Below are 25,426 nucleotides of genomic sequence, written 5' to 3'. Positions count from 1 at the left end.
CTGCCCCCTTGCCCTCTCTCCCGTCATTAATATTGGTGATGGTTCAGCTGGCTCAAGGCACAGTAGCGAAGCAGGTCCAGTCCCCTGCCTCCACCTCTGCCCTGTCCTTCCAGCCCAACTGCCTCGGTCACCCTTCTGGGCTCAAAGCCTTGATGGCCCCCATCCACCTGTGCTGGGTAGGAATTATGCTTTTGGTAGACTGTTGATGACCCCCCTCCCCTGCTCACCCAGGCTGTGTGGGGAGTCCCATCTTTGATGGCTGGGTGTGTCTCTCCCTTACAACCTGGGCTACCCTCAGCTCTTTCTGCATACTGCTGCCCCAACCCTCATTGCCTGCTTGGGAAGCTTCAGCCTTCAACTGATCTTTTCTTTCTCCGTGGAAGTTTAGGGCCCAGCTTGGGTTCTCTGCTCTGCTCACACATCTCCAAGATGTAGACTTAGGGCTTCACGCATGAGCCATTCCAGCCCTATCCTGCTCTCTCCATGGACCCTTCTTCTTGGCTCACCTTCAATGGTCTCTAGACTCACTTAGCCCCTAGCTAACTCATGGTCCTCCCTCGGCTGTCTATGCCATCCCTACCCTCACCCCAGGCCCCACTTGCTCAGCTTGATGTCACTCCTTATCCTCAGGTCTGCACTCCCTTCCCAGTCAGGAGCTCATGTGGAGCCTGATGGGTGCAGAAGGCAAAAAGAGGCGGGGACATGGCCCTTGCTTTCTGAGTCTGCAGGAACGATGCTGGGGAGTTTAGTACTCTGGCCCACTAGGTACCTTGTCCCAGTGAACCTTGGGGCTTTGTCTGTAAGGGGGACCCATGCTAGCATTTAAGCAGGCTCAGACTGACTGTCTTTTCCTCCTTCCTCTGAAGATAGATTTATTTTACTTTATTTTATTTATTTGTCGAGAAATGGTCTCTTCCAGCCAAGGCTGTTCTGGGACTCTGGAATTCCCTATGTAGCCAAGGAGGACCACAGACTCCTGACCATCCTTCCTCTACCTCCCAAGTGCAGAGACTAGAGGCGTGTACAACACCCCTGCTTCGTGTGGTGCTGAGAATGCACCCAGAGTTCTGTGCATGTCAAGTAGGCACTATGTGGGCTGAGCTATACTATCGCCAGCCAGAAGGCAGGACTTGACATCACTCCTATACCCACGGGAACTCTGGCCTCTGCTGCCTTAGATGGAATGCCTTAGCAGGACAGCTTTCTTCCTTCCTGTGGGTTATAGGTGCCAACCTTGTGAGTGGCCAGCACAGGGATTATGCATTGGGGCCTGAAAACAGCTATTTCAGATGCTCCAGCCATGGGCAGGAATCACTCCTTTTATCTGTCTTGCAGTCTTGCAGTCCTGCACGCTCTGGTAGCCTGCTCTCAGTCACTTCTCTGAACCATAACCACTTGGGCAGAAGGTAGCACAGGCCAGAAAGAATTTTTGAGCATCTATCATATGCTAACCAGAATCTCCTCATCTGTCCTTGCCTGTCCTTAGGGAGCAACAGAGCTGCAGAGTCCTTCAGGGCAGGTGTTTTTTAAGACTATTTTAGTTGTAAGTTATTGAAAACTCAATGTTTTCAGCAGAAGGGGATTCCCCCACCCCCAAAAGAGCTAAAAAAACCCAAGTCTCTAGGTTTTAGGTGAGGTGGGACTTAGTGATGTCATCAGGAAGGACACGTCACATGGAAGGATGGTGACTCTCAGGAAGTAAGGGGGTGGGAGGGAAGTGGGAGTGGAAGGGAAGACTGATTTCCACTAACCTTCCAAGGCTCTGGAGGGATAGGTTGCTCTCTAAAAACTGATGCTCCTGTTTGTCTTGGCCAGCACAGTCAGAAGCTCTGGGGTGGGGCCCAGACATTGATTTTTTTTAATGTAATTGTAGGTGATTTAGGGCCATAGACGTGTTCAGAAACAGTGACAAGGGCCAAACTCAGGTGCACTCTCAGCCTTTCTGGCTCAGACCAAGTTGGAAACTCTCTACTCATGGTAGGATCTACCTCTGAACCCAAGAGCCCCTCTGTGTCTTGGGACCCGCACAGAGTAAAGGTAGATAAGCACTGAGCCTCAAAGCTTGATCTGTGCTACACTGTTGCAACCCAACTTTTACTTTGTGCCCAGTTTTACTTCGTGTCCAACCTGGCTCTGTAGGGAGGTGAGGAGTTTGGAGGGAGGGGCACCACTCACCCTGCCTCCTCTTTTCTCCCCACCGACTTCTCTAGAATTGGACATGAGACAAGTGTGCTTGGGGCCACACTTTCCAGTGCCATGACCTTGGGCAAGCCCTTTTGTCTCTTTTAGATGTTTCCTTTCTCTAGGTAGAGTCGCTCTCAATGACGTAAGAGGGCAAAATGACATAACGTACTTGAGAATGTCTGGCCTGTGGTCAGCAATCAGTAAATACTGAATGAAGGAGTAGGAAGACCAAGTGGGGGTAGGAGAGGAGTGGGTTAGCCAGAGACTTCCAGAAATGGAAGTGTGTAGACCAGTAAAATTCTAACCACAAATGTTCAGTACATATCTAAGTTTACTTCAAAAGGCTGGGGAGCTGGGCTCTGGGCTGGTTCTAACATCTCAGGACACAGAGGGGCTTTTGGGACCCAGCGGTGAAGACTACAGTGAGCAGAGATTGTCACCCATGGACTCAGTCAGAAAGGCTACAAGGCCAACAGCAGGCTGCACCTGAGTTTGACCATTGCCTCTTGAGGAAGGGAAGGAGTCGCCTAGAGAGAGAAGAGGCAGTCATAGGGTGCGTCCTAGTGGTGGCAGTTTCAGAGCTTGGAAGGGCAGACACAGAATGGCGTTGTCTAGCTTTGGTTCAGGTTGCTTTGACTCAGGCCGAGAATTGGGTGAGGAGCTTCTAGACCTTTCCGTGAGAGAGACCCAGAACCCAGAGGTCTCTCGCCTCCCCGACCTGCCTTACACATGTTTTCTGCCTTCCTTTCTAATAGTCTTACTACAATGGCTACCCAGACTATCCTCTGGGTATCGTGTGTGTCTCGAACCTGCCCTTTATCCTTCAGCCGTCTGGAAAGACGGCATTTCCCCCGGCCTTTTCTGCCGAGTTCAGCACTCTGTCTGCAGGGAGTAAGCTTGCCCTCCTCTCAAAGGTAAATGTCCCTGGAAGCCCAGGCCAGTTTTCCACTTCAAACAAAAGGCTGGAACCCACACCTCAGTCTCCACACATAGCCAGACCGCTGGGCTTCCAACTTGGCTGGGCAGCCGTCCGGAACGAGGAGTGGGCCTGGCCTAAATTTGGAGATGTTCGCTGGAAACTTGTGCTGCTAGGTCAGCCCGTCCAACTCTGTGTTTCCCACTCTCTCCCATCCAGCAATCACTTCCAGAAGGAGGCTGCAAGCTGTCTCCCCATCGTCTTTTGTTCAGGGCAGTCCCAACAGAGCCACCTGCTCTTGAGGAACAACCTGGAGAGTCCCCCTGTGTGTCAGACTCCTTTCCAAGTATCATTCCTTGTGTGTGTCGCAATGACGCAGAAGTCATTGTCCTCTTTTGCTCGGTGAGGAATCTGAGGTTTGGAGCAAGGATTGAGCAGCCCGAGGTCACAGGATGTGCTAGAGTTCGTTTGGCTCTTGGCTCCAGAGTCCGTGCCCTCAAGAGATCTACTCGGCAACCCGAGACTCCAAGGCCCCCTTACGCTCGCAGCCTGTGGAGTTTGGCTATGTTACGCCTTATTTTTGGAGGCTCCTGGCTTACTTCATACTAAGTATTCAAGCGTGCCACATCCCACACTGAGTGTAGTTGTGTTGAACTGTGTCGCAGAAGAGTTGAGTAGCTGACTGAATGTCAGATTTTGGGCAGATCTGCCAGGACCCGTTTCTCTTACAAATGATAGACTAAAAACATCAGCTGAGTTAAAGGAAATGAGACATCGTTGGCCCGCATGGTGGTGAGGTAACGTGAACTGCAGATGCAGCTGGATTCAGAGCCCAAGTGATGTGACCAGGGTTTGGTTGTTTCTTTCATTCCCCTGCTTGGCTCTGCCTCCTCACGGCTGGCATCGCTGCGCAGCAGGATTTCCCTTGGTGTTGGTAAAATGGCTGCCCTCATTTCAGCCTTACAAATACCTCGAGTTTAAACCCATTTTCTTTTCTGTTTGTTTGTTTTGTTTCGGGCACTGGTAGTTGGACCCACATAGCACACTGATTGGTGGGCTTGGGTCACATGTCTGGGAGGGGCTACTATTTGATTGGCTAGATCTAGTAGGGATGATGTGGAGCCTCTTAAGGATGAGGTGGACTTCTGCGAGACAGTGGAACTCTGCTCCCTGGGTGGAGGATGGGAGAAGGTATAGGGGCCTATAACAAAAGACTCTGCGTATCAGGAAGCAGAGGTTAGACCCGGTCTGCTGTGCTGTCCCAGCCTGCCCTGTCCCAAGTGCCCTGTGCCCTCTCCACGAAACTTTGCTCCTTCAATTTCTTTTTTCTTTTATTTTCTCCTTTTGACAAAAGGCTCCCCGCTGGGCTCTAGTCCGACTTCTGAATCTTCTTCTAGGTCTAGCTCTATAGTGCTTGTGAAGTGCAATTTTAAGCAGAATTTGGTATCTGATTGCTCACCATGTCTCCCAGGCATATCTGCTCGTGCCTGTCTTCATTCCCTTCCCCGGGCACTTCTGTCTAGTGGCTCTGTGGCTATAAAGTACATGTGCTCTTGCTGTGAGGTTGGGAGCTGAGCAAAGCCTTCCTAGATCTGGGGGGACCTGGGTGCAGTGGGCCCAGTACCCAGTCATCGCTGTGGTTGTGAGTAATGTTTGCTGTGGCACACTTAACCAGGCTCTGACACCTCTTCTCTCTCTCTCTCTCTCCTGCAGCCTGATGGTACTAGCAAGGAGTGCGTGTTCATTGAGAAGGTTCTGGAAAACAACTACACGGCCCTGATGTCAGCCAAGTACTCAGGCTGGTACGTGGGCTTCACCAAGAAGGGGCGGCCTCGCAAGGGTCCCAAGACCCGCGAGAACCAGCAAGATGTGCACTTCATGAAGCGTTACCCCAAGGGACAGACTGAGCTGCAGAAGCCCTTCAAGTACACCACAGTTACTAAGCGATCCCGGCGGATCCGCCCCACTCACCCCGGCTAGGTCCGGTCACACTCGCCCCCCAGAGAACTACATCAGAGGAATATTTTTACATGAAAAATAAGGAAAAAAATCTCTATTTTTGTACATTGTGTTTAAAAGAAGACAAAAACTGAACCTAAAAGTCTTGGGGGGAGGGGTGATAGATCCCACTGTTGACCTGAACCCCATGACGAAGGACTCACACAAGGGGACCACTGTCAACCCACAGGTGCTTGCCTCTCTCTAGGAGGTGACAATTCAAAACTCATCCCCAGAGGAGGACTTGAACGAGAAAACTGACGCTGCGAGAAACCAAAGTCCTTTCCCCCCAAAGGTTCTGGAAGCAAACAAAAACAAAACAAACAAAAAAAAAAAAAAAAAGGAAAAGTAGTGCCCCACCCCCACCCCCTCCCTGCCCCAGACTCCAACAAGAATCGCTCTCTGGTTTGCAGTCATTTATTTATTGTCCACTGCAAGCTGTCCCGCGACACCGCGCAGGGAAGGCGCCCCTGAGAATTCTCCGCGCCTCGACTTTCCGACGACAGACGCCTCGTCCAATCATGGTGGCCTGCCTTGCCCGCAGTTCTGGAGGATGCTGCTATGGACCTTCCGTGACTCACGTGACCTAGTACACCAATGATAAGGGAATATTTTAAAACCAGCTATATTATATATATTATATATATAAGCTATTTATTTCACCTCTCTGTATATTGCAGTCTCATGAACCAAGTATTACTGCCCCAACAATTAAAAACAACCCACAAATTATTTAAAAAAAAAAAAAAAGCAAACCGGTGAAGAGTGTGGTGGCTGGGGACAGGGCTTGGGGCAGGGCGGTCTCTGGTGCTTCCTTCCTCTCGGTATTTAATGCTGAGGGCTGGGGCCATTATCATGCATTTGCTTTTCATTCAACATGGTGGTTGTATGCTGGGGCACACTATTCAAGGCATTGAGCAGGCAACCTCCCAGCAGATGGGAATCGCTTCCTCCGAGAAATTAGGTTCCCGGTGTCCCTGATAAAGCAATAAACCCAGCCATTTGTTCACAAGCCTTGTTAGTCTGGGCCCTGGGGAATTTACCTCGGGGCCCATGGGGAACTTCACCATTAGTGATTCTGATTTATTCCTTCACTGATGTGCCTGTCCATTCACTCTTGCTAAGTGCTGGGAATCCATCACAGTCTATGAGTTCCATAGTGTTTGGTCAAGCTGAGGCTGGATTTTTGAGGTCAGTTCCAACCCTGAGTTTCCTGTGCTGAGAGTAAGGGTTATTTATGCCTTGGTGACTTGTGAGGACCCCTCTCTTCCAGGGTGACTCCCAGGGCTGGAAGCAGACAAGGCTCCCGGGAACCCTTTTATTGGGGGGGGGTTCAACTGGGGCGTGGGGGTGTCCCTTCAGGATAACTGTCTCTGGAAGTGAGAGGGGACCCTGACCCTCTGTTCTTTCACCCCTCCTCCTGCAGAGACTGGCTGGAGGGATCCCACATGCGGAAGGGATTTGGAGGGGGAAGTCGTCTGGCCAGGGAAGGCGTTGGTTGGCTTCTAAAAGCTTGCCCCAACAAGCGAATCTGCTCTGGGATCCGCCCACCACCTTCACATGCCACCCCTACCCCCACCTCGTCCCCGGCTCCTGCCACTTGGTTCTCCCTCCTGACAGACACAGAGCCTATGTCCTTGGAACTTTGTGAAGCCCTCTAGGTGCCCTGTAGATGGGAAAGTTCTTTGGTTGTCCCATTTGTAGATGATGTACTGAGGCTAAGAAACATAAAATTGCTTGGCCAAGAGCATTAAGTAAGACAGTAAGCAGGGCAGGCACCTTCCCAGGCCCATGGCCTCCTTCCATATTTGACAGAGAAATACTCCCAGGCTCAACACAATCACCAATTTACCCAAGGCCTCAGTGAAACTCTTGATGAAAACCCCAGTGTGTGGGTCTAGGAGGAGGCTACAAGGGAAGCATGTGGCAGGCCATAGTCTTACTCATGGCTACATCATGGCCTAGAAGAAAAAGAGGGAGAGGAGAAAAGGCCTGGCGTCCTCTGATCCTCTTCAAGGACATACCGCTGGGGCCTCCCATAAGCCTCTGCTGACTCTGACTGCCCAGAAGTAGCGTTCCCAAGATGGCTCGAGCCTCCAAGCTTGTCCCCCAGGCTGCACTGGGGTCTTTGGGTCTGAGGTGGGAAGACACAGGCAGATGTGGCCCAGCGTCCTTTTGCTTAGCATGCTCGGTGTATTTCCCAAGTTAGGAGAAATATGTGAGTGATAAGCATAGGGGGCCGGCGGGAAGACTTCCCTGCCACGGACGATATCTTCTTAGGAACGCTCACTCTAGGGAGGAGGCCAGGACGGGCTTCTTCCACACAGCTGTGCAGGGAATCTCAGGACCACACTCACCATGTTCAGAACTTATGCTGTGCACTGCAGCCCACTTCAAGTGGCCTTTTTGGTGAACATTGTTAACTATGCTTGGTAGGTCTAGATCAGAGAGAAAGAGTTGCTTGCTTGAGATTACACGGCGAGGAAACAGAAGCTAGGAGTTGAGTCCAGCCCTGCCCATCTCTAATGCCATAGCTTGACCTCAAGTCTGGATGCTTGGAGGTGCCTATATAACTCCTGATCCCTGGTTTGGCTTCTGTGGGGAACAGAGGAAGCCTTGAATTTGTGATCTTCTCAAGTAGATGTGTATTGTTGACATGAGCCAGCCATGTCAAGGACCAAAGCCTCAGATCTATGGGAAAATGGTAAAGCTTCCGAAGCTCAGAGGCAAAGCCTTCCTTTGGTATGTGAGGTTGACAGCGTGTGCAGAAAACGTCTTCTGCAGATTTCTCTCCCCAGATGTTTACAGCCTGAAGACTACCCCTACATAGAGAGACTGCCCCTACAGAGAGAGACTGCTCCTACAGAGAGAGAGACTGACCCTACAGAGAGAGACTGCTCCTACACAGAGAGAGACTGCCCCTACAGAGAGAGAGACTGTCCTACAGAGAGAGAGAGACTACCCTACAGAGAGAGACTGCCCTACACAGAGAGACTGCCCCTACAGAGAAAGACTGCCCCTACAGAAAGAGACTGCCCACATGGGGACTGCCCCTACAGAGAGAGAGAGACTGCCCTATAGAAAGAGACTGCCCCAGACAGGAGAAACTGGCCCCACAGAGAGACCCCTGCAACTGCCTAGAGACCCCCTAGAGAGCCCTAGAGAGAGAGAGAGACTGAGAGAGAGAGAGAGAGAGAGGAGAGCCCCAGAGAGAGAGACTGCCCCTACAGAATGAAGACTACCCTCTACAGAGAGAGGCGGCCCCTACAGAGATCAGCTAAACTTGCCTCCCTGTTTAACTGTATATAATAAGCACACTGGGCTTCCAGAATGCCACAGCGTCTCCATCCGAGAGTCCAGACTGCCTGATCCCAGCTTTTCTCTTGTGTCTCTATGTGTTTGCCATTTTTTCATTTCCTGCAAACCCATTAAGTCAGTCTCTGGAACCCTGAAGGCTGCCCCTCATGGTCTTGGTGCCCCTCATGTCCCTTCCCGCTCGATGGAACAGAGATGCAAACCCCATGTTCAGCATCTCCAGGCTGGCTACTGCTTTTCCTATTCTCTGGACAGGACCTGCAGCCAGAGTGTGCCTTGACCCATCCGCCCTGCCTGGCCGTGGGGCCTCAGGCAAATCCTTTCTAGGGTGCTATCTTTCACGTCCCAACTGTTTTGACTTCATGGGGCTAATGTCTCATTCTAAAGAGACAACAGGGGATTCATCCTGCTGGGCAGGAGCTGGAATACTCTGTTCTCTGGTCTTCTCCTATCTGTTTCAGAGAAGAGGCAGCCCAGACCCACAGAGGAAGCAGGGACTCTAGGCTTTACAGAGTGTTATAACCCAGCCTGACTCAGGATGTCCTCATCATTGGACAGCTAGATCCCTCCTCCATCTGGTTCTATGATCAGAAGTGTCAGATGGGGAGGGGCTTCAGGAGGGGACACCGGCTCATTGCCCTACTTATGCGCACAGTGGGGGATCTGTGACTGGCATTGGATAAGGGTACAAAGGGGTCTGGACATAGCTATTCAAGATGGTGGCAGGAGGTATGGAGGGACACTAAATCTGGGATACAGTGAGTTTGGGGACAAGGTGCTTTCTACATTTACCCGGGGGTGCTGTGGTGATGAAGTCTCCCTGCTGGTTCTGCAGCAGCGTGTGCCTGATTCTGATCAGTGACACCAGCAGAACTGTTGCTACCTCAGCTGTTAACGGACCGAGGCATCACAGTGTCTCCTTTGCAGACGGGAAAACAGACCAGCGTAGAGTGGTATTGTTTCCAGGACCCATGTCAGGAAGTGACTGGGCTGGAATTTGAACCCAGGTCCCTAATCCCATGTCTCACTTTTCCCATCCTCCACCTTTGCTGGGAGTGGAGTTGGGGATAGAACCCAAAAGCCTGGGGCAGGAGGCTGGGCTGCTGGTGGCGGTCGTGCAGCTTAGGGCTTGGGCTGGAAGCCAAAGATGCTCTCCTGGCTCTAGGGTCAGCTGGAGCCTTGCCAGGTCAGACCAGGATTCCAGGGGCTTAAAGTCCCTGTAAACAGACATGTCCTTCCCTTGCAGGCAGGGAATGGGGCTTCCAGAGAAACAGTAGTGAATTAGGTGCTAAAGATGTCCAGGCACTGCCCCAACCAGGCAATTACCTCAAGGTCTGCTGCAGACATTAGGTGGAATTGGGGACCAGATGGCTTCTAGGCTCAGCTCTGCATGCTGTCCTGGGACAGAACTTGCCTGGCCTTCTGGCTGAGGTTTCCAGCTCTGGCCAGGAGGGAAGGTGGCAGGTAGCCTTAGATGTGGCCCCCTGCTGGGAAAGCCAGTTATTAGGCAGCCTTTTCCCCCTCTCTGGGCAGTGTGCAGGCCTAATTAGCTCTTTTAGAATTTCTGTCCGCTGCACTGCGGAAGGGGGCTCCCAATACCGTCTGCGGTTGAGGGCTCGCTTGGTCCACCCCACGCAGGCTGAGACGTCACCATGTTGCAGCATCATTACACGGCCCTCTTCTGCTTTTCTCATTTCTTTCCAGGTCTCTTAAGTTGCTTCTTACCAGTAAAGAAGTAGGTACTGGGAAGGGAACTTGCTCACTGGAGGGCTTTTGTTTGATTTCCTAACCCCCTCCAGCTTTATTAAGTTGGAGAAACATCTGCCCTTCTCTCCCTCCACAACACATTGGTGGTTCTCTTGCTTCACCAAAGATAAAGGATGAGAGAGGCAAAGAGGCTTACCCAGAGTCACACAGATGTTAAAGGGGCTTGGGGCTTAGGGAGTGTAGGGTGGGGAGGACAGGGATAGGGATGGGCATGGTGTGGTGGAGACAACATGACAAGGGACAGGGACATGACACAGGAAGGGACATCACAGGATTTGAACTCAGGTTAAAGAGCCTTAGTGCTTTTCCCACACCCCCACTCCTGTCCCTGTGTTGTTTGAGATTCTCTGGGCTGCAGGTGCTAGAAACCCAGAAAGTCAAAGCCCAGCAAGATCTTTATTAATATGTATGATGGGAAAGTAAGCTGGCATCAGGCTTCAGGTAAAGCTTGATCTAGGTGCTCTTTTTCTTCATGCTCCATTCTGTTGTGCTTCTTCTGGGTCTCAAGAAGAGGTTTCTTGTCCTTCCCACCTTCCGTCCAGCTAAGTTAACAACTTCGCCATTCTCAGAGGCTCCAAAGAAAGTCCTGCTGACTCTGATCAGATGAACCTCTGTTATGCACATTTTCACACAAGTCACCGGGGACACAGGAGCTGACGTAGCCAGGACTAGATCCAGATTGGGATAGGGAAAAGCCAGTTCCACCCAGCTGCAGTCTCTGAAAGTGAAACTGATGGACCACAGACATGATCTACCAGAGAAGCTTCTGCCTGGGGTCCCTACCTCAGGCCACATTGCAAGCCCAGGACACACATAGTTGCTGGGTTCCGCCCAACAGGCTCACCTTCAGAAGGCCTGGGGGCCCCTCTTGGGTTGACACTACTGGAAAGTTCCAAGGATCCTGACGCTGCGGGGTTAACGTTTTTCTCTTTTTGTGTTCCTACCCTCATTGCATGTTCCTGTGCCATGTGAGATGTGTCCCCATGCCAGGCCTTCAACTTGGGATGCACCCACCGTGTGATACTTTTCCAAGAGGAATCTCTCGGGAACTCACCCACAGCCCTTCAGCCTCAGTGCTGTGTCCTAGCTTGACCTCCTGCGCATGCCCCGGGGACCAATAGGATCTTCTTCGCTCTCCTCTTCTCCACTTTCCTAGAGAAGGGAGCAGCTCTAGCTTCTATGATTGCTCTGGTCTGTGGAGAATTTTAGAACATGGAATCCACAGGTGGGATGCTAAGTCACGATACCTTTATCCTGTGGGAGGGAGCTATGCCTTCCCTGCTGGTATCCAGCAGCTTTAAAAAGACAAACTATGGCTTATGTCTTGGCCAGCTGGGATGTTCTGAGCTCAGGCATAGCTGGGGTCAGGAGTGGCAACAGTTTTGTTTTGACTAAACCGTCTCTCATTCTCCAAATCTTGCTTCTCACTGCACTCAATGGTAGGTAGTACAGGGTCTCCCTATAGGGAGAGAAATATGGGCGGTAGGAGAAACTTGATTCAGAAGACATAAACTCAAGGTTAAGCATTCAGTTATCTATCTGCCCACCACCTGTCCATCCACCTGTCTATCCATGCATCTGCCCACCTGCCTGTCCATCCACCTGTCCATCCATGCACCTGTATATCCATGCACCTGTCCAACCATGCATCTGTCCGTCCACCTGTCTACCCATGTATCTGTCCATCCTTGCATCTGTCCATGCATCTGTCCACCCACCTGTCCATTCATGTATCTGTCCATCTACCTGTTAATGCTTGCATCTGTCTATGCATCTGTCCATCCATGCACCTGTCCATCCACACACCTGTCCATCCACGCACCTGTCCATCCATGCATCTGACCATTCACCTGTCCCCTTGTTGGTGCACATACACAGATAAGCAATCACGAACATTCTTCTGGTCATCGGCCACTTGCCTGCCTTCCACAGAGTCCCTTAGGAGGACTTCCTGTTGGAAACCCGGGCACATAGCAGTTTATAAAGCTCAGATCTGTCTTCCTGTCTTCCTCCTCTCCTTCTGAGGAATTACTCTATACTGGGCTCCCTGGAATCCAAAAGTGCTGCTGAGAAGCAAACCAGTCAAGAGCAACCATATTGTGGTTAAATGCTACCACGTGAAGGGCTGTACAGGTGCAGTCAGAGAAGCCTGCCTGGAGGAAGCCACGTTTAAGCTGAAGAGAACAAATATAGGAAAGGAGAAAGGGGGTGGGGTGATCCTGGGAGGACCTTGCAGGAAATAACTGCAGCCTCCGTGGGCGGCGTGGTCCGCCTTGCATCTCCCTCCTGTCTCCTCCTTTCCCGGTCCCTTCAGTTCCATCCTGTCAACGTGGCTGTATTTGTTTGCCTGGAACCTCCGGATGGATCTCAGAGCAAATCCATGCTATGGTGGAAGGGTCTCTCAGGCTAGAGACAAAGACAAGCTCACAACAGGTTGCTTCCTAATACCTTTAGGAGTGGGGTGTGGCTTGGTGGTCAAGGGCTTGCTTGTGCCTAAGAGACTCTGAGCTGTAGCCCCAGTATTAAAAAAAAAGTAAAAAAAAAAGTCATAAGTGTGAAGTAATTCAATGAGACTGAACAAGACGCACAGAGAGATTGGGTGTAGAGTATTGGCCTTTGTGCATAAGAGGCTAGAAGGAGAGACAGGCAGATGTGTTTCACCCATTGTCTCTGAAGCTTCTGTTGGTCACAGGGCTTTTCCAGGTTCTCTGAAGGTAAATTCATAGAGGGAAAATGCTGGGGAAGATATGGCTGACATCTTAGAGAAGAGTCGCTTCTGATCACATAATGGGGGGAATGGGGACCTCAGAGAGGCCACGCCCACCTCAATCTGAACGGAAGGGCCTGGACTTCCAACACCCTTCGTGCCAACTGTATTCCCTTTGCTAGTAACTGGCTCAAAGAGGATCATGGGATGCCACTCTAGCCAATGAGTTATAGAGGTGTGGAATCTTTCTAGGGAGACTTCTTAACTTATAGACAAAGGGGAGAGACACAGTGACACGCAGCTGTAACCCCACTATTTGGGAATCAAAGATGGAAGGATTGTGAATTCAAGGTCAACCTAGTCTACACAGGAAAACCTTCTCTCCAAGCAACAGCAAGTGTGTAACAAAGTCTTGGCTTTTTCTCTATCAGTTTGGGCTTTTGTGAGGATGTGATGGCTGGAGCTATGGGAGCCATTTTGTAACTATAAGGAGAGGAAGTCACCACACTGAGGATGGTGGAGCAAAGAGATGGACAGGAGAAAGCCATGCAGTGCTTTTTCAGCTGAGGTGACAGAATTTCCTTGAATCTATTGGGCTTTTATGGAGTGTGTTGCTGCCATGCTACAGGAGTGAAGTAGAGTTTGAAGATCGAGTCCTCCAGAGAAAGAAGGATGCTTCAGGAAGGAGACAGGACCCACAGCGGTGCTGAGCACACAGGGATAATGTGGGGAGAGCAACCAGTCCCAGCAGGGCTAGTTCTGAGGTGAGGTTGCGTGGGGTTCAGCCCTGTCCTCTACAGCTCTTGCAAGGATTCCCTTCCTCGGCCATCCCCTCTCCAGAGGGGCCCTGAGTGGGCCCTGAGTTAGGCTGGAAGGGTAAGCCCTGGTTCCCCTGCACAGAGCTCCCAGACAGGGTGCATGCTGGAACAAACCTGCTATAAACATGTGCTCAGCCTTCAGAGGGAGGGCTGCAGCTGGCTCCAGGACGAACATTTGCTTTCTATTTTAATGTTGTGAGTATATTTTGATGATCACTTTCTATATATGGAAGGAATGAAAATTTCCCTTTTAAGTACATATGAGGAAAGGCAGAAAAGAGTTAATTTAAGAAAAGCTAGTTGGGGATCTTGCATACAGGTGGCATGTGGATGTACAGAAATGTGGGCGGTACAGAAACTGACAGACGCGTGTGCTCATGCGTATGTGTGCATGTGTGGATACATATTCATGTGTATGCATGTTTGCAAGTGTGTGTGCGTGTATGTATGTGCATGCTTGCTGCATGTATGTGTGTAAACGTGTTGCATGGAGGTGTATGAGTGTATTCACGCGTGAGTGTACGTGGATGTGTGTGTTGCGAGAGTGTATACTTGTGTGAATGTGTATGTGTATGCGTGCAGTGCATGTATATGTGTGCAGTTGTATGTCATATGTGTGTATATGTGTATGTGTATGTATGTGTTGTGCGCACATGTGTGCCTGTGCCTGTATGTGAGTGGGAGACATTTATCTGCTCAGTCCTTCCAGGTCTATGACAACAGGTTCTTTTGGAATTACTGTTTCTGAGTTTTTGCATGGCTCTTCTGGGAGGTGCCGTGTCTTCAGACATGGCTCTCTGTCCCTCTGTTGCTGGCCGGTCCTAAGTTTGCACCCAGAAAGGGCACTCCCTACCCCTGGAGGCAGGGCTGGGAAGTCCAGGGCTGCCAGCTTCTGCCCCATGAGGATGTGAAGCTGCAGTGTGGAAGGCGGATGGGTGGCTGCAAAGGGGATACGCAGTTTGCACAGAGTCTCGCTGCTCGATGTAACCAGGATGCAATTCTTCATGAGGAGCCTGTAAGCTGAGAGTCGTTCCTCCACCAGCCAAACGAAGAAGGTTGGAAAGCAACCTTACCTTGGGCACGTTCCTTTTAAACACCTTATTCAACACAGTCATTAGCAATGGACTCACGGGCCTTAGGTCTGTGAGTTCTGCTGGAGTACAACCCACCTAACATGTTCCTCTCTCCCCAAAGCAGACTCTTGAGCTTTGGGTCCTTATACTCGGGACCCAAAACAGCAAAATCACCAACCAAAGGCAAACATAAGCAGAGTCTGGCCCCAGATGGGTCCCAGAAAGGATACTTTATTTCCAGTAGGAGAAATGAGAGTGGGTGAGGACTTAACATTGTTTGATGCTGGCTGAAAATGTTTGCATCAGGTGACCTAAACCTGTGCCTGTCTATATCTGTCAGGGCCTCTAGAAGAACAACCCCAAAAGGATGAAAACATACTGCAAAGGGAATTTAGATACTCACCGTGTAGTCTAGCAATGGCTGCCTGCACACGGGAAAGGCTGAGAACTTGCTTGCTCTATAAGACTGGTGCTTCAGCATCCCCAACCTGGCGCTAATTGCCTGGAACTACCTGGAAACTGCTGTAGTCTTCGGTCTATGTTGAAAAGCCCATGAAGCTATGGCCCAATGTCAATGGAGAATGGCAGCAGCAGCAGCAGCAGCAGCAGCAATAAGATAGATGTACCCATCAGCAAGACATAAAGGTGGGCAGGCAAAAAGACACAGGTTTGGGGTTGGGGATTTAGCTCAGTGGTAGAGTGCTTGCCTAGCAAGCGCAAGGCCCTGGGTTCGGTCCTCAGCTCCGGGGGTGGGGGGGGAAGCACAGCTTTTCTTTCAGACCTCCTTATGCCTGGGCTGCTTGCTCTGGGGAAAGGGCTTCTCATCCCTCCTCCCTGGAAATGTCCTCATACACCCACTCAGAGACTGGACCTTTTACTTGATTCCAGGTCCAGTCAAGTTGAGAATCAATACTAACCATCGCAGTGTACGTGACTGCCTGTCAAAAGACTACATTGATTTGGGTACTATAAATACATTTTAATAAGCAGGCAAATATTCAGTCTCAGAATCAATCAACTTATCCATTATTTAACTATTGACCATCTTCGTTATATGTTTATTACCAATTTATTTACGTATCTGTCTCTTACGTATCCATTCATCCAATTTGTCCCTCAGTTCCATGGGGTGTCATCCATCAGTCACCAACTCTAGTTGTCTCCCTGTCCTGGTTATAGCTTCTGTTTGATTATAGGATTATTCCAGTAGTCCTATACATGCACACACACATGCAATAAACATTTATGTAAACACATATGCACACGTGCACATACCTTCACTCAGATTTGCAAATATGCACACACATACACATATACGCACACATGCATACATGCACACATACGCATGAGCACACACAGCTGATAAATTCTTATCGCACATGTTTCTGTCCATCCACATGCTACCTGTATCATTACCAACTAGTTTTTCCTGTTGAGGATTCACAACTTTTTGTTCCCTCCTAGCTGATCCACAGTTCTGCATGGTGATGATCCCAGGCATTCTGGTCTTGTATATAAAGCACACTGCAGGTCCTTGGAGAACTCAAGCTCCTTCCTTGATGGACTACGGGGCTGGCTAGTCTCACTAACCAGAGGTGCATGTGGCAGAGAGAAGCAGCGATGAGAAGCAAGTCTGAGTGATCAAAGGTGGGGAGACCACGTCTCCAACCTTCTCTTCCACTCTCGGCAGCAGCTTGCTACTAGCCAGATTCCAGAACAGATGGAGGTCGCTGGATTACAGGCTGATGGTAAGCTATTTTTGGTGGAGGTGTGTGTGTGTGTGTGTGTGTGTGTGTGTGTGTGTGTGTGTAATGTATGCACTGGGGTTCTTGGCCAGCGCCTCTGTTTGTATCTGCTGTCAGCAAATCAGAGGCGCCATCCACATTTGTCATAATTCATTACACTAATTAGCCACGTTTGAGAACTGGGCGCGGGCCAGCAGGGGCAGGAGGCCACCGCATTGTTGTGTCTCAGCCTCTTGGGTCAGAATTTCCACGGTCTGATGGGCTGCCATCTCCTGCACATGTGTCCCTTCACACGAGGACCCTGATGAAATCATCATGCTTACATCTGGGACTATTCTCTGCAGATGATGTCTGTGGCAGGAGACCAGAGGCAAAGAGCATTCCAGAACTTGGCTCTAGAGGCCCCACGCCGTACCCAAATGAGTTTGGAATTACCCTCGCGTCTGATACCAGGCTGAGCATCCTTCTGCGGTCTGTCCATCCCTGACTGGTTTCCCTGGCCCCGGTTTTGAGTAGGCTAAAAGGTACTGGCTGCATCAACCCCACTGAGACCCAGTTAGGGCAAACCTCCTTTAGCGGAGGGCACAGCCTTGGCCACTTCAGCTCTCAAGCTTGGAACCTTTGGTGGGTCGTCACTTTTGCCTCTTCCGTGCTCCGTGTCCTGCTGAGTCGCTTTCTCTGGGTCTCTCAGTCCTCAAGCCCTGATTCTGTCATCTCTCACTTTCTTCATCTCTTTTCTCCTATCTCTGCCTCCCCCACCCCCTCCCCAAGCCTGAAGCCAAAGGTTTCTCTCATATGCAAACAGCAGCAGCAGGCCACTCTCCCTGACTTTGGCCCGACCTGACCTGGCTCTGTCAACCACTGACTCCTGTTTGTTTCCAAGCCGTGTTCCCAGCCTTCTCATCCTTTCTGCCCATGCGTTTCTTTGGTTATAGTTAATGTAATGGCTAATCTTGAGTTTTCATCTTGATTGGATTACTATATACCTATGAGGTCAGTGAAGCACAACTCTGGGTGTGTCTGAAAGGATGTTGCTTTGGAGATAGACGGTTTGGAACCTAAACTTCAGAAGATTTGGTGCTGACAGATTCAAAACCCTAACAGACGATAAGGAGGTGGGACTTCCTGAACAGACCATAAGGAGGTGGTGGGACTTTCTGTTTGGTTGAGGGAAGCAGGTCATGGGGGGCGTGTCCTTGGAGATTGATTGCGTCATGGGCTGGTTACTTCCTGTTTTCCCTTTATCCACTTCCTGTCTGCCATGATGTGGGTTCCTCTGTGCTGCTTCCTGTTCATCACTGAAGAAGGTTCTTTCCCCATCACCTTCTCCTAAAGGTGGGGAGTCAAGAAACTACGGATGGAGCACTCCAAAAGTGTTAGACAGAAAAAAAAAATTCTTCTTTTGAACTTGTTTATGTCAGACATTCCATCATCGAATCGATAGGACGTTGATAAAATTGGTATCAGAAGGCATGTGTGCGCGTACGTGTGTGCGTACGTGCGTGCGTGCATGTGTGTGTGTGCGTGCGCATGTGTGTGTGGGGGGGTTGTTGTTTATTGCTGACCTTGCTTTTTTTTTTTTTTTTTTTTTTTTTAAATTTTATTTTGTGTGTATATGGCTCTCTCATTGAACCTAGAGCTTACTGAGTTGTCTAGACTGGCAAGCTCCAGGGACTTCTCTCTGCCTCCACAGTGCTGGAATTACAGATGTGCTCCTGCTTGTTACATTGATGCTGGGATCAGTGCTTTTCCCTGATGTTTGTCTACCGGGAACTGAGCAGCCTCTGGACATATTCTTGCTGTCATGATGTTCTGCTCTGTCTCAGCACCGGCCCAGAGTCAACGAAGCCAGGGCTGTGGACTAGAATCTCTTCGACTGTGCGCTGAAACACATCTTACATACTAAACTATATTAAAACGGGCAGCAACAATAACAGAAACACAGCTTCTGTTGCATGTAGACAAAAAAAGCAAGCAAACAAAACAAAACTCTGAGTGATTGAAGCCAATATTTGTTCTACATGTCAGGTCAAGGGCAGTTTTCATTATCTGCTTTGGCAAAACAAAACCCTAGTTTCTTCTCAGGTGCTCAGTAAATGGGCCATGAACTAGTGTTTGGTCACTTAGTCTTTGCTTCTTAGAAACTAGGTGTTTGCACCTAGGCATATCAAAACCTACCTGAAGTTAATGCCCAAATTGTTCCAATGTCTTGAGTCAACACAGTTCCCTGACTGACTAAGCTTTTTTGAGTTCAGTTTTCTGGTTAACGAAGACATTGCATCACAAGCTATGTTTAGGGAAAGGCAACACTTGCCTTCTGCCTGCTCAGTGATCTTGGGGTAGACACGATCTTCAAATCACCTAAAACTCTCACTTCTTCCCTCCCTTACGATCAGAGTTCCCTCTGTGTTTCATATCCTTTACTTCATTTAAATCCATCAACAGCGCAAAGATGTGCTTAGATTGTCTCCATTTTACACAAGAGAGGACAGAAACTCAGAGAGGCAGGCCAGAGACCACACAGCAAATGAGCTTGAATCCTGTTCTCTAATTCCAGACTCTGCTGTCCTCTCCCTTCCCTCCCATCTCTTCCCTCCCTCCCTCCATCCCCTTCCCTCTCCTCCTCTTCCTTTTCTTTCCTTTCTTGAGTCTGGAGATTTGAACTCAGGGCTTTGTGTATGCTAGGCAAGCATTCTATCACCGAGCCATATACCCAGCCTTAAGATTTACGCTCATTCAGTTATTTAAGAATGGGTGAACTTACCGAATGCCAGTAGTGCATAGGCAGCTTGCTAAAGTTCAGGGATATATCGGTGAACTCAGCAGGTTCTCCTCCATCCACCAGGGATTTGAGGACTCAGACAGTTATAGTGTGATGCAGAAACATCTGTGATAGGGTAGGCGTTGGGAATTGCCTCTTTATTCTGAGCTTGAACAACAGGGCCAGATGCCACCACTTCCGACCCATGTGACTCATTGTTCAAGGTTCAAACTCTAGACTTGGGTATAGGGGGAACAGCTGAGGAACACGTAATGGAAGGTGGGTAATGGGGACAAGGAACCTGCTGTCAGGTATGCTCCTTCCCAGGAGGAAGTGGGGATGTTGTTGGGATGGGAAATGATGATGAATGTTGGCTGTAGTTCAGGATGCTCCAGTAGCTGACTGGGCTCTGGCTACATAGCTGGGTGCTACTAAATACCAGAGTTGCTGGGAATTCTAAACTGGTTTTTAATTAAGTAGCCCTTTGGCTTTTGTCCTCTGGGCTTTTCTGGCTTATTTAACCCCATCTTCTGTGCCTGTTTGTAAACATTTTAGGGAGAAAATAAAGATGGCAAGAAGGGCCAATCTTTATCCTAACCTTGAGGAATATAAATGCCTGCAGTGGGCTTTACCCCTGCCCATGGCAGACATGACTAATAGATTCCAGGTTCTACTCTCACCCATGGCAGACATGACTGATCGATCCCAGCATCGTTTTCCATGGGAGCCTTGATAAAAACCTCTGCAGTCTCACTGCCAGGCAGGCAACCACAAGCAATGGATCAGAGTTTGCACATGCTGTGATGCCTATCAACCAGTCCTGTTTTGGGGATAGGAGGTTTTAGATGCTCAGCTGTCCCCTTTGTTAGATAATGGCTCAATGGATATGTCAGTTGTCCCCGGCTTCTGAGTATTTGGGGCAGAAAGGTCTTTCAGAGCCTGGGTGAAGACTCCTCCATGGAGTCTCCCTCCCTCTTCTTGGGGCTTCAAGGCTGGGACATGCTTGTGACCAGACTTACTGGGGAGCAGGGGGATGCGTTTTCCTCTCTGTCTGTCTAGGCAACTCCACTTGGGGAGTGGATGCAAGAATCCACAGTGGCCAGAATAGTCACACGTGTGTAGTGCCTCCTGTGCATGCCTGTCCCACCTCTCAGCTACAAGCGACAAGCCTTTTTACTGGTAAGGACACTGTCCTAGAGATGACATATTTATCCAGGCTCCAAAAGTGGGGTCTCTGTCACTTCCTATGATGTGTTGGACTGCAGCTCCTCCCAAGCCACCCTTTCCACACTTCCGACAGGGGTGCAGGTTGGGTCACATCGTCTAGAAGCACCAAGGCTCCTATAGGCTTGGTTCCTCCTCCTCCTCAGCCTCCTGCTTGCGACATACTTGCTGCTTACCTATGAAAACTGTCTCTTCTGTTCTCACTCTCCCCTGTAGGTGAGTAGTCACAGGGTGACTGTCCCGGAATACAGGCAAGAGAAGTATGCAATTTCAGGGCCAGGCTAAAAATGCCCATTTAGTGCTCTGTGACATCTCACTCCTGCCTGTTAGCTGACATCGGATAGAAAACTTCATAGAAGACTCTAGGGAGGCCTAGAATTCAGAGTGGGTGCATAGAACATAAGCCCCAGCCAGGGCACTGGGCCTTCAGGGTGGTCCTGTGTGGCTGCAGCATACCTGAGAGCAGGTTCCTGGATGGTGCTGAGGGAATGGATGATAGAGTTCACGAGTGTGCACCAGCAGGCAATGGCTACTGCATGGTGGTCGACGCCTTGAAGGGGTGGCAGCAGCAGCAGCAGCAGCAGCAGCAGCAGCAGCAGCAGCAGCAGCAGCAGCAGCAGCAGCGAAAAAAGAGAGAGATTCAGCAGCTGGAATGGAGGTCCCCCGCCTACCTGCCTGTCTTCTGGCTCCCACTCCCTCGGCTTCCTACCCATGCTGTGATCCGAGGACCCTCCTGGCCCTGCCCTTGGACTTTCTTGGCTGGAGTCCTTCAGAAGTTGTTTCTCTTGGATCAAACATCCCCTCCCCAAATCCCCATAAAAGGGTCAAAGTATTTTCTTTGACTCAACAAAGCAACGAAAGGCCAGAGATGTCTTGAGAGCTGAATTTGCATTTCCCTGGCTTGCTCACGAGCTCTGAAGCCTTTAGGGAATCTTTTAGGACCTTCCATGCACTATTGGATCAGCAAGGGCAAGACACCGAGGGTTAGGACTGGGCCAGCAGAGGCAGTGGAAGACCCAGTCTTGACCTTGGGTGTCTACACTCAAACCTTGGGCATCCATTCTTTTCTAGGTTGCCTCTCTCTGCTTCACTCCGATTCCCTTGGTGATAGCACAGGGACAACTTGAGGGTAGGTCCTCGGAACCCTGACTCTCTCTGCAGGAGTGCTACACCGAAGCTCTGTGCACTCTCTGCTGAACAAGGCCATATTCAGGCAGGAAAATGGCAGAGCAGAGAGGAGGGGCTGACCCACTGCTCAGTGCTCAGGGGTCCCTACCTAGTCCCTACCAGGGACTGTTGAGTGCAGGTGAGGGAGCAGAGCCAGCAGACCTGTGGAGAGATGTATGCACCAACTGAGTGCCGTCTAATGCCAGCAGTTCATCTACATGAATGCCAGGTGGGTAGCATCGCTGCTATTTTGCAGATATGGAAACTGAGGCTGGACAGGTGATGGTGGCAGCACCTGGACTTGTCCCCATCATTTCTCCACACTCCAAACAGGGGCTTGGAGTCCTCTGAGTTTGGAGGGGGTTTGAGGTGGGAGGTGGGATCCACTTGTGGGAGAGCATCAGACTGACAGGCAGCTAGCATGATGTCAGGCAGGGCCAGTACTCACCTTACCTGTTCTCTCTGGTCTATCTGTTCTTGTGGGGGTCTGAAATCTCTTTGGCCAGTCATTTCTTCTAGAAGCCTAAAGAACCACTTTCTCAGTCTTCTGTGTACACAGCTGATCTCACCTCACATCCCCCCTGGTGGGCGGGGCCGGCTCCTTGGGAAAGGGGGTTCGTTTTAGACAGTCTAGCCCTCCGCCCTCTTTTGCACTCATTAGCCTTGGCCAGCCCCCCTGGGCCCAGCTTGAGAACAGACGCTTACCCTTCTGCCAAGCACGGAGTGGGAAGGGAAGGGCTGGGCAGCCCAGCCAGGAGTCCCGGCCAGGGAAAGATCAGCTGAGATGACTGTGGCTGATGAGGGGCCAGGACCAAAGCATGGGGGCTTAGGACTAAGAGAGGGGTGGCTGGAAGGTCAAGGGGTGAGCAGAGGCTCTCTTAGCCCAGATCAGCCTGGGTGCAAGAGCCCTAGTTTCACAGCTGCAGCTGGAGGGGCACAGGATAGAAAATGGTCTCTCCCCTCTCTTCTTAAAGGGACCAGCAGAAACAAGCAGGTCCTGGGCTCAGTGGAGAGGTCTGAACTGAGGGCCTTCCTACTAGTGAGTTATCTTGCCAGGAAGACACGTGTCCAAGCCTCCTGCCTGCTACCATTAAAGTATCCAGCAGGCTTCCCCCTAGCCGTGAGAATGATGGAGTTGGGCCCCTAGCTGCTTTGTTTGGAGGGTCTAGTCTAAAGTATGTCCCAGAGGGGGTGCTTCAGAGGTGGCTGGTGAGCAGATTTGCTCAGGGATCCCAGGTTCCAAGAAGAACCCTTCTCAGACTCTCTTTTTGGTTTGCCAAGCCAGGATCTGTTCAGTCCTGACAGGTCCTGGTAAGGACAGGAGTGCCTCATTCAGTGTCTTCTGGGGCCTTGTCACCCCACTCCGACACACAAGCTCCCACATATAATGACGTTTGTATGCTATTCACACGTCATTGGTTGACAGTGTAGTTTAGTTAGTGGGACCATGGAGCTGTCAGTGATGGGGCAGACTGATATCCCATCAGTGGGTGTGGCCAGAGCAACTAAACATAACCTGGTCTCAAAGGGTTCAACCAATAGGCAGCAGTTGGCGCTTTTTCCCCCCCCATAAATGCTTTCTGCAGAGGATGCTACCTGTCACTTCAGGAAACTGGGCAGCTGAGATGCAAATGACATGCTTAAGGTCCAGTGAGTGCACAGCAGAGCTGGGATTTGAGGCTGCTTTCTTCCTGTCACTGTGCATAGCTTTAAGACACATTTAGCCCCAGGAGTTCACAACTGGGAAGGTGCTCTAGGTTGGTGGTTGCTGGGCTACAAGATGGTTCTAGCATCTCACTAGAGCCTGGGTCAGGAGGATGGCAGATTTTCCTTCCTCATCCCAGTTGTCCCTCAGGGGACCTCAGAGGACAGCTATGGACAGTTGTGCTGGGTAGAAATGGCGCAGGGACAGTTGTGCTGGGTAGAAATGGCGCAGGAGCTTGACGCCTCTTCCTTTTTCAGTGTCAGCTTCATCTCCATCTGTATTTCGGGGTGATCCCACACAAAATATGTGGAATTCCCCATGAGCTTCACCCTGCTAGAAGGTTTCAAGGACACATGGCACTAGAAGGGGGCCTGTCCAGGGAAAGTGAGCTGTCTGTCTGTGCAGCCTCCAGTCTGTGGCCTCAGCCCACAGCTGCGCCTGGCCTCGTGCTCTGCCACCCCCTCCCACAAGCCCTTAGGGATTTCACTGTTCCAAATTGACCCTTCTTTGCGGAGGAGGTTTCTAATCCCTCACCCCCAGGTACACCCACTCTGCTGGCGGGGAGTGCTTCTCTGTGGTGGTGTATATGTGTGCATGGGTAGGGGTGAGGGTGTCTCTCGGATTTCCAACTACACGGGATGCTGAGCACACGCTGTGCCCCATGCACGGAGCCCCCGTGAGTCAGCCTGGACTGGCTCAGCTGTCTTTCCCAGAGCCTCGCAGTCCTCCTGGCTGTTGCTGCCTGCAAATTCCCGGCGAATGGTGCTCCAGAGACCTGCCGGGCCCAGGCTGCGTCATTCCCACCCTCCCAGAGCCCAGGGACCAGCTGGGCAAGGATCCAGCCCTGGGAACTCCGCCTGCTGCCTTTTCCCCTTCTTTGAAACTTTACTCTGTGATTCAATGAAACATCTCAGCTTCTGTCGCCTGCTAGGCTAAGCTGACCTTGCACTGGAGGGCGGAGAGCATGGCTCTAGAGTCCAGGTGCTGGCTGGTCTAGTCTGCTTCCGATGGCCTGAAAGATGAGGGAGATTCCTATGACTTCTGTGGACCTCAGCCTGTACAACTCAAGCAGAACAGGAGGGTGGAGAGAGTGAGGATCGAACAGAGAAAGAGAGAGTGAGAACTGCCTTTAAAGCCTTTCTGAGTCCCTCCTTAGCTACAGGGTTTGCTCCTTTGTGAAGAGTTCTCTGGAGTTTCCAGGGGTCCAGAGTCAAAGCTTCTACTCTTTCTGTGTACACAGATTGCAGCTCCTGGACTCCGTTGTTGTGGCCCTGGATCGGAACTCAGCTCTCGCCCTAGGAAAGCCCCCCTGGAAGAGTTAACCAACTCTGTGGTCCCTTTTCAACCCTCCCCCAAGGCAGAAAGCTTCTGCACCACCACTGGGAGGGGCTCTACCACTAGAGGGCGCACATCCCCAATGTGACTATAATAACAAAACCGCTTACCCTAGGTGAATGCAAGAACAGCCTTTATCGAATACTTCTATGCTTTGTGTGCTGAACTAATTCCTTCGATACCTCTGGGACATCAATGGCGCCGTATCTCTCTCAACACCGAGCTCCAGAGAAGCAACATGACTCACCAGGGTCACCGAGTTTCCAGTGACAGAGATGGGACAGACATCCGTGATTGAGCCCAGACTTGGATGGTTTGGAGGACAGATGTTTATGTCCCGGTAATCTCTATCAGTCTTTCCCTCATGTGTACCAGTGAAGATTTCCATTTTCCCTCTGAGCAGTGTGCTATCCCAGAGGAGCTTCCAGGTAAGAGGGAGTGGCCTGTGACCTGTAGGTAGGATCCATGATCTCATGGCAGTGAGTCATCTTGGGAGGATGAAAGTGGGAAATGGGCCCCAGTAGGTTCTCCTTTGCACAGGCTCACCTTGCTCCTTCACAGAGGTCCAATCTCTGGATTTTCTAGCTTCTCCCATGAGCTGGGATGGTTATCTGGATCTGCAGTATGTCTCTGACTCCCTGTGGTAAGAGAGTGTCATTGGGTGGTCCAGCTAATGCTGGACACAAGCATTTAGTAGGACCAATGCTGAGC

The 25,426-nt window shown here is 50.6% G+C and overlaps 1 protein-coding gene across 1 annotated transcript in view; it reads left to right on the top strand.

Moving 5' to 3' along the window:
• Fgf18 (fibroblast growth factor 18) overlaps positions 1 to 5,412 on the top strand; it is a 29,990-nt gene extending 24,578 nt beyond the window's left edge. Inside the window, exon 5 of the mRNA XM_032912591.1 lies at positions 4,814 to 5,412. Coding sequence (XP_032768482.1) covers positions 4,814 to 5,080 — 267 coding nt within the window. The 3' untranslated portion in view covers positions 5,081 to 5,412. The remainder of the gene's footprint in view (positions 1 to 4,813) is intronic.
• The last annotated feature ends 20,014 nt before the right edge of the window (positions 5,413 to 25,426 follow it).

The sequence above is a fragment of the Rattus rattus genome, chromosome 9, assembly GCF_011064425.1.
Source record: "Rattus rattus isolate New Zealand chromosome 9, Rrattus_CSIRO_v1, whole genome shotgun sequence".
NCBI classification, from domain to species: Eukaryota; Metazoa; Chordata; class Mammalia; order Rodentia; family Muridae; genus Rattus; species Rattus rattus.
Note: the sequence above shows the minus strand (reverse complement) of the source record. Positions and strands in the feature narration are given on the sequence as shown.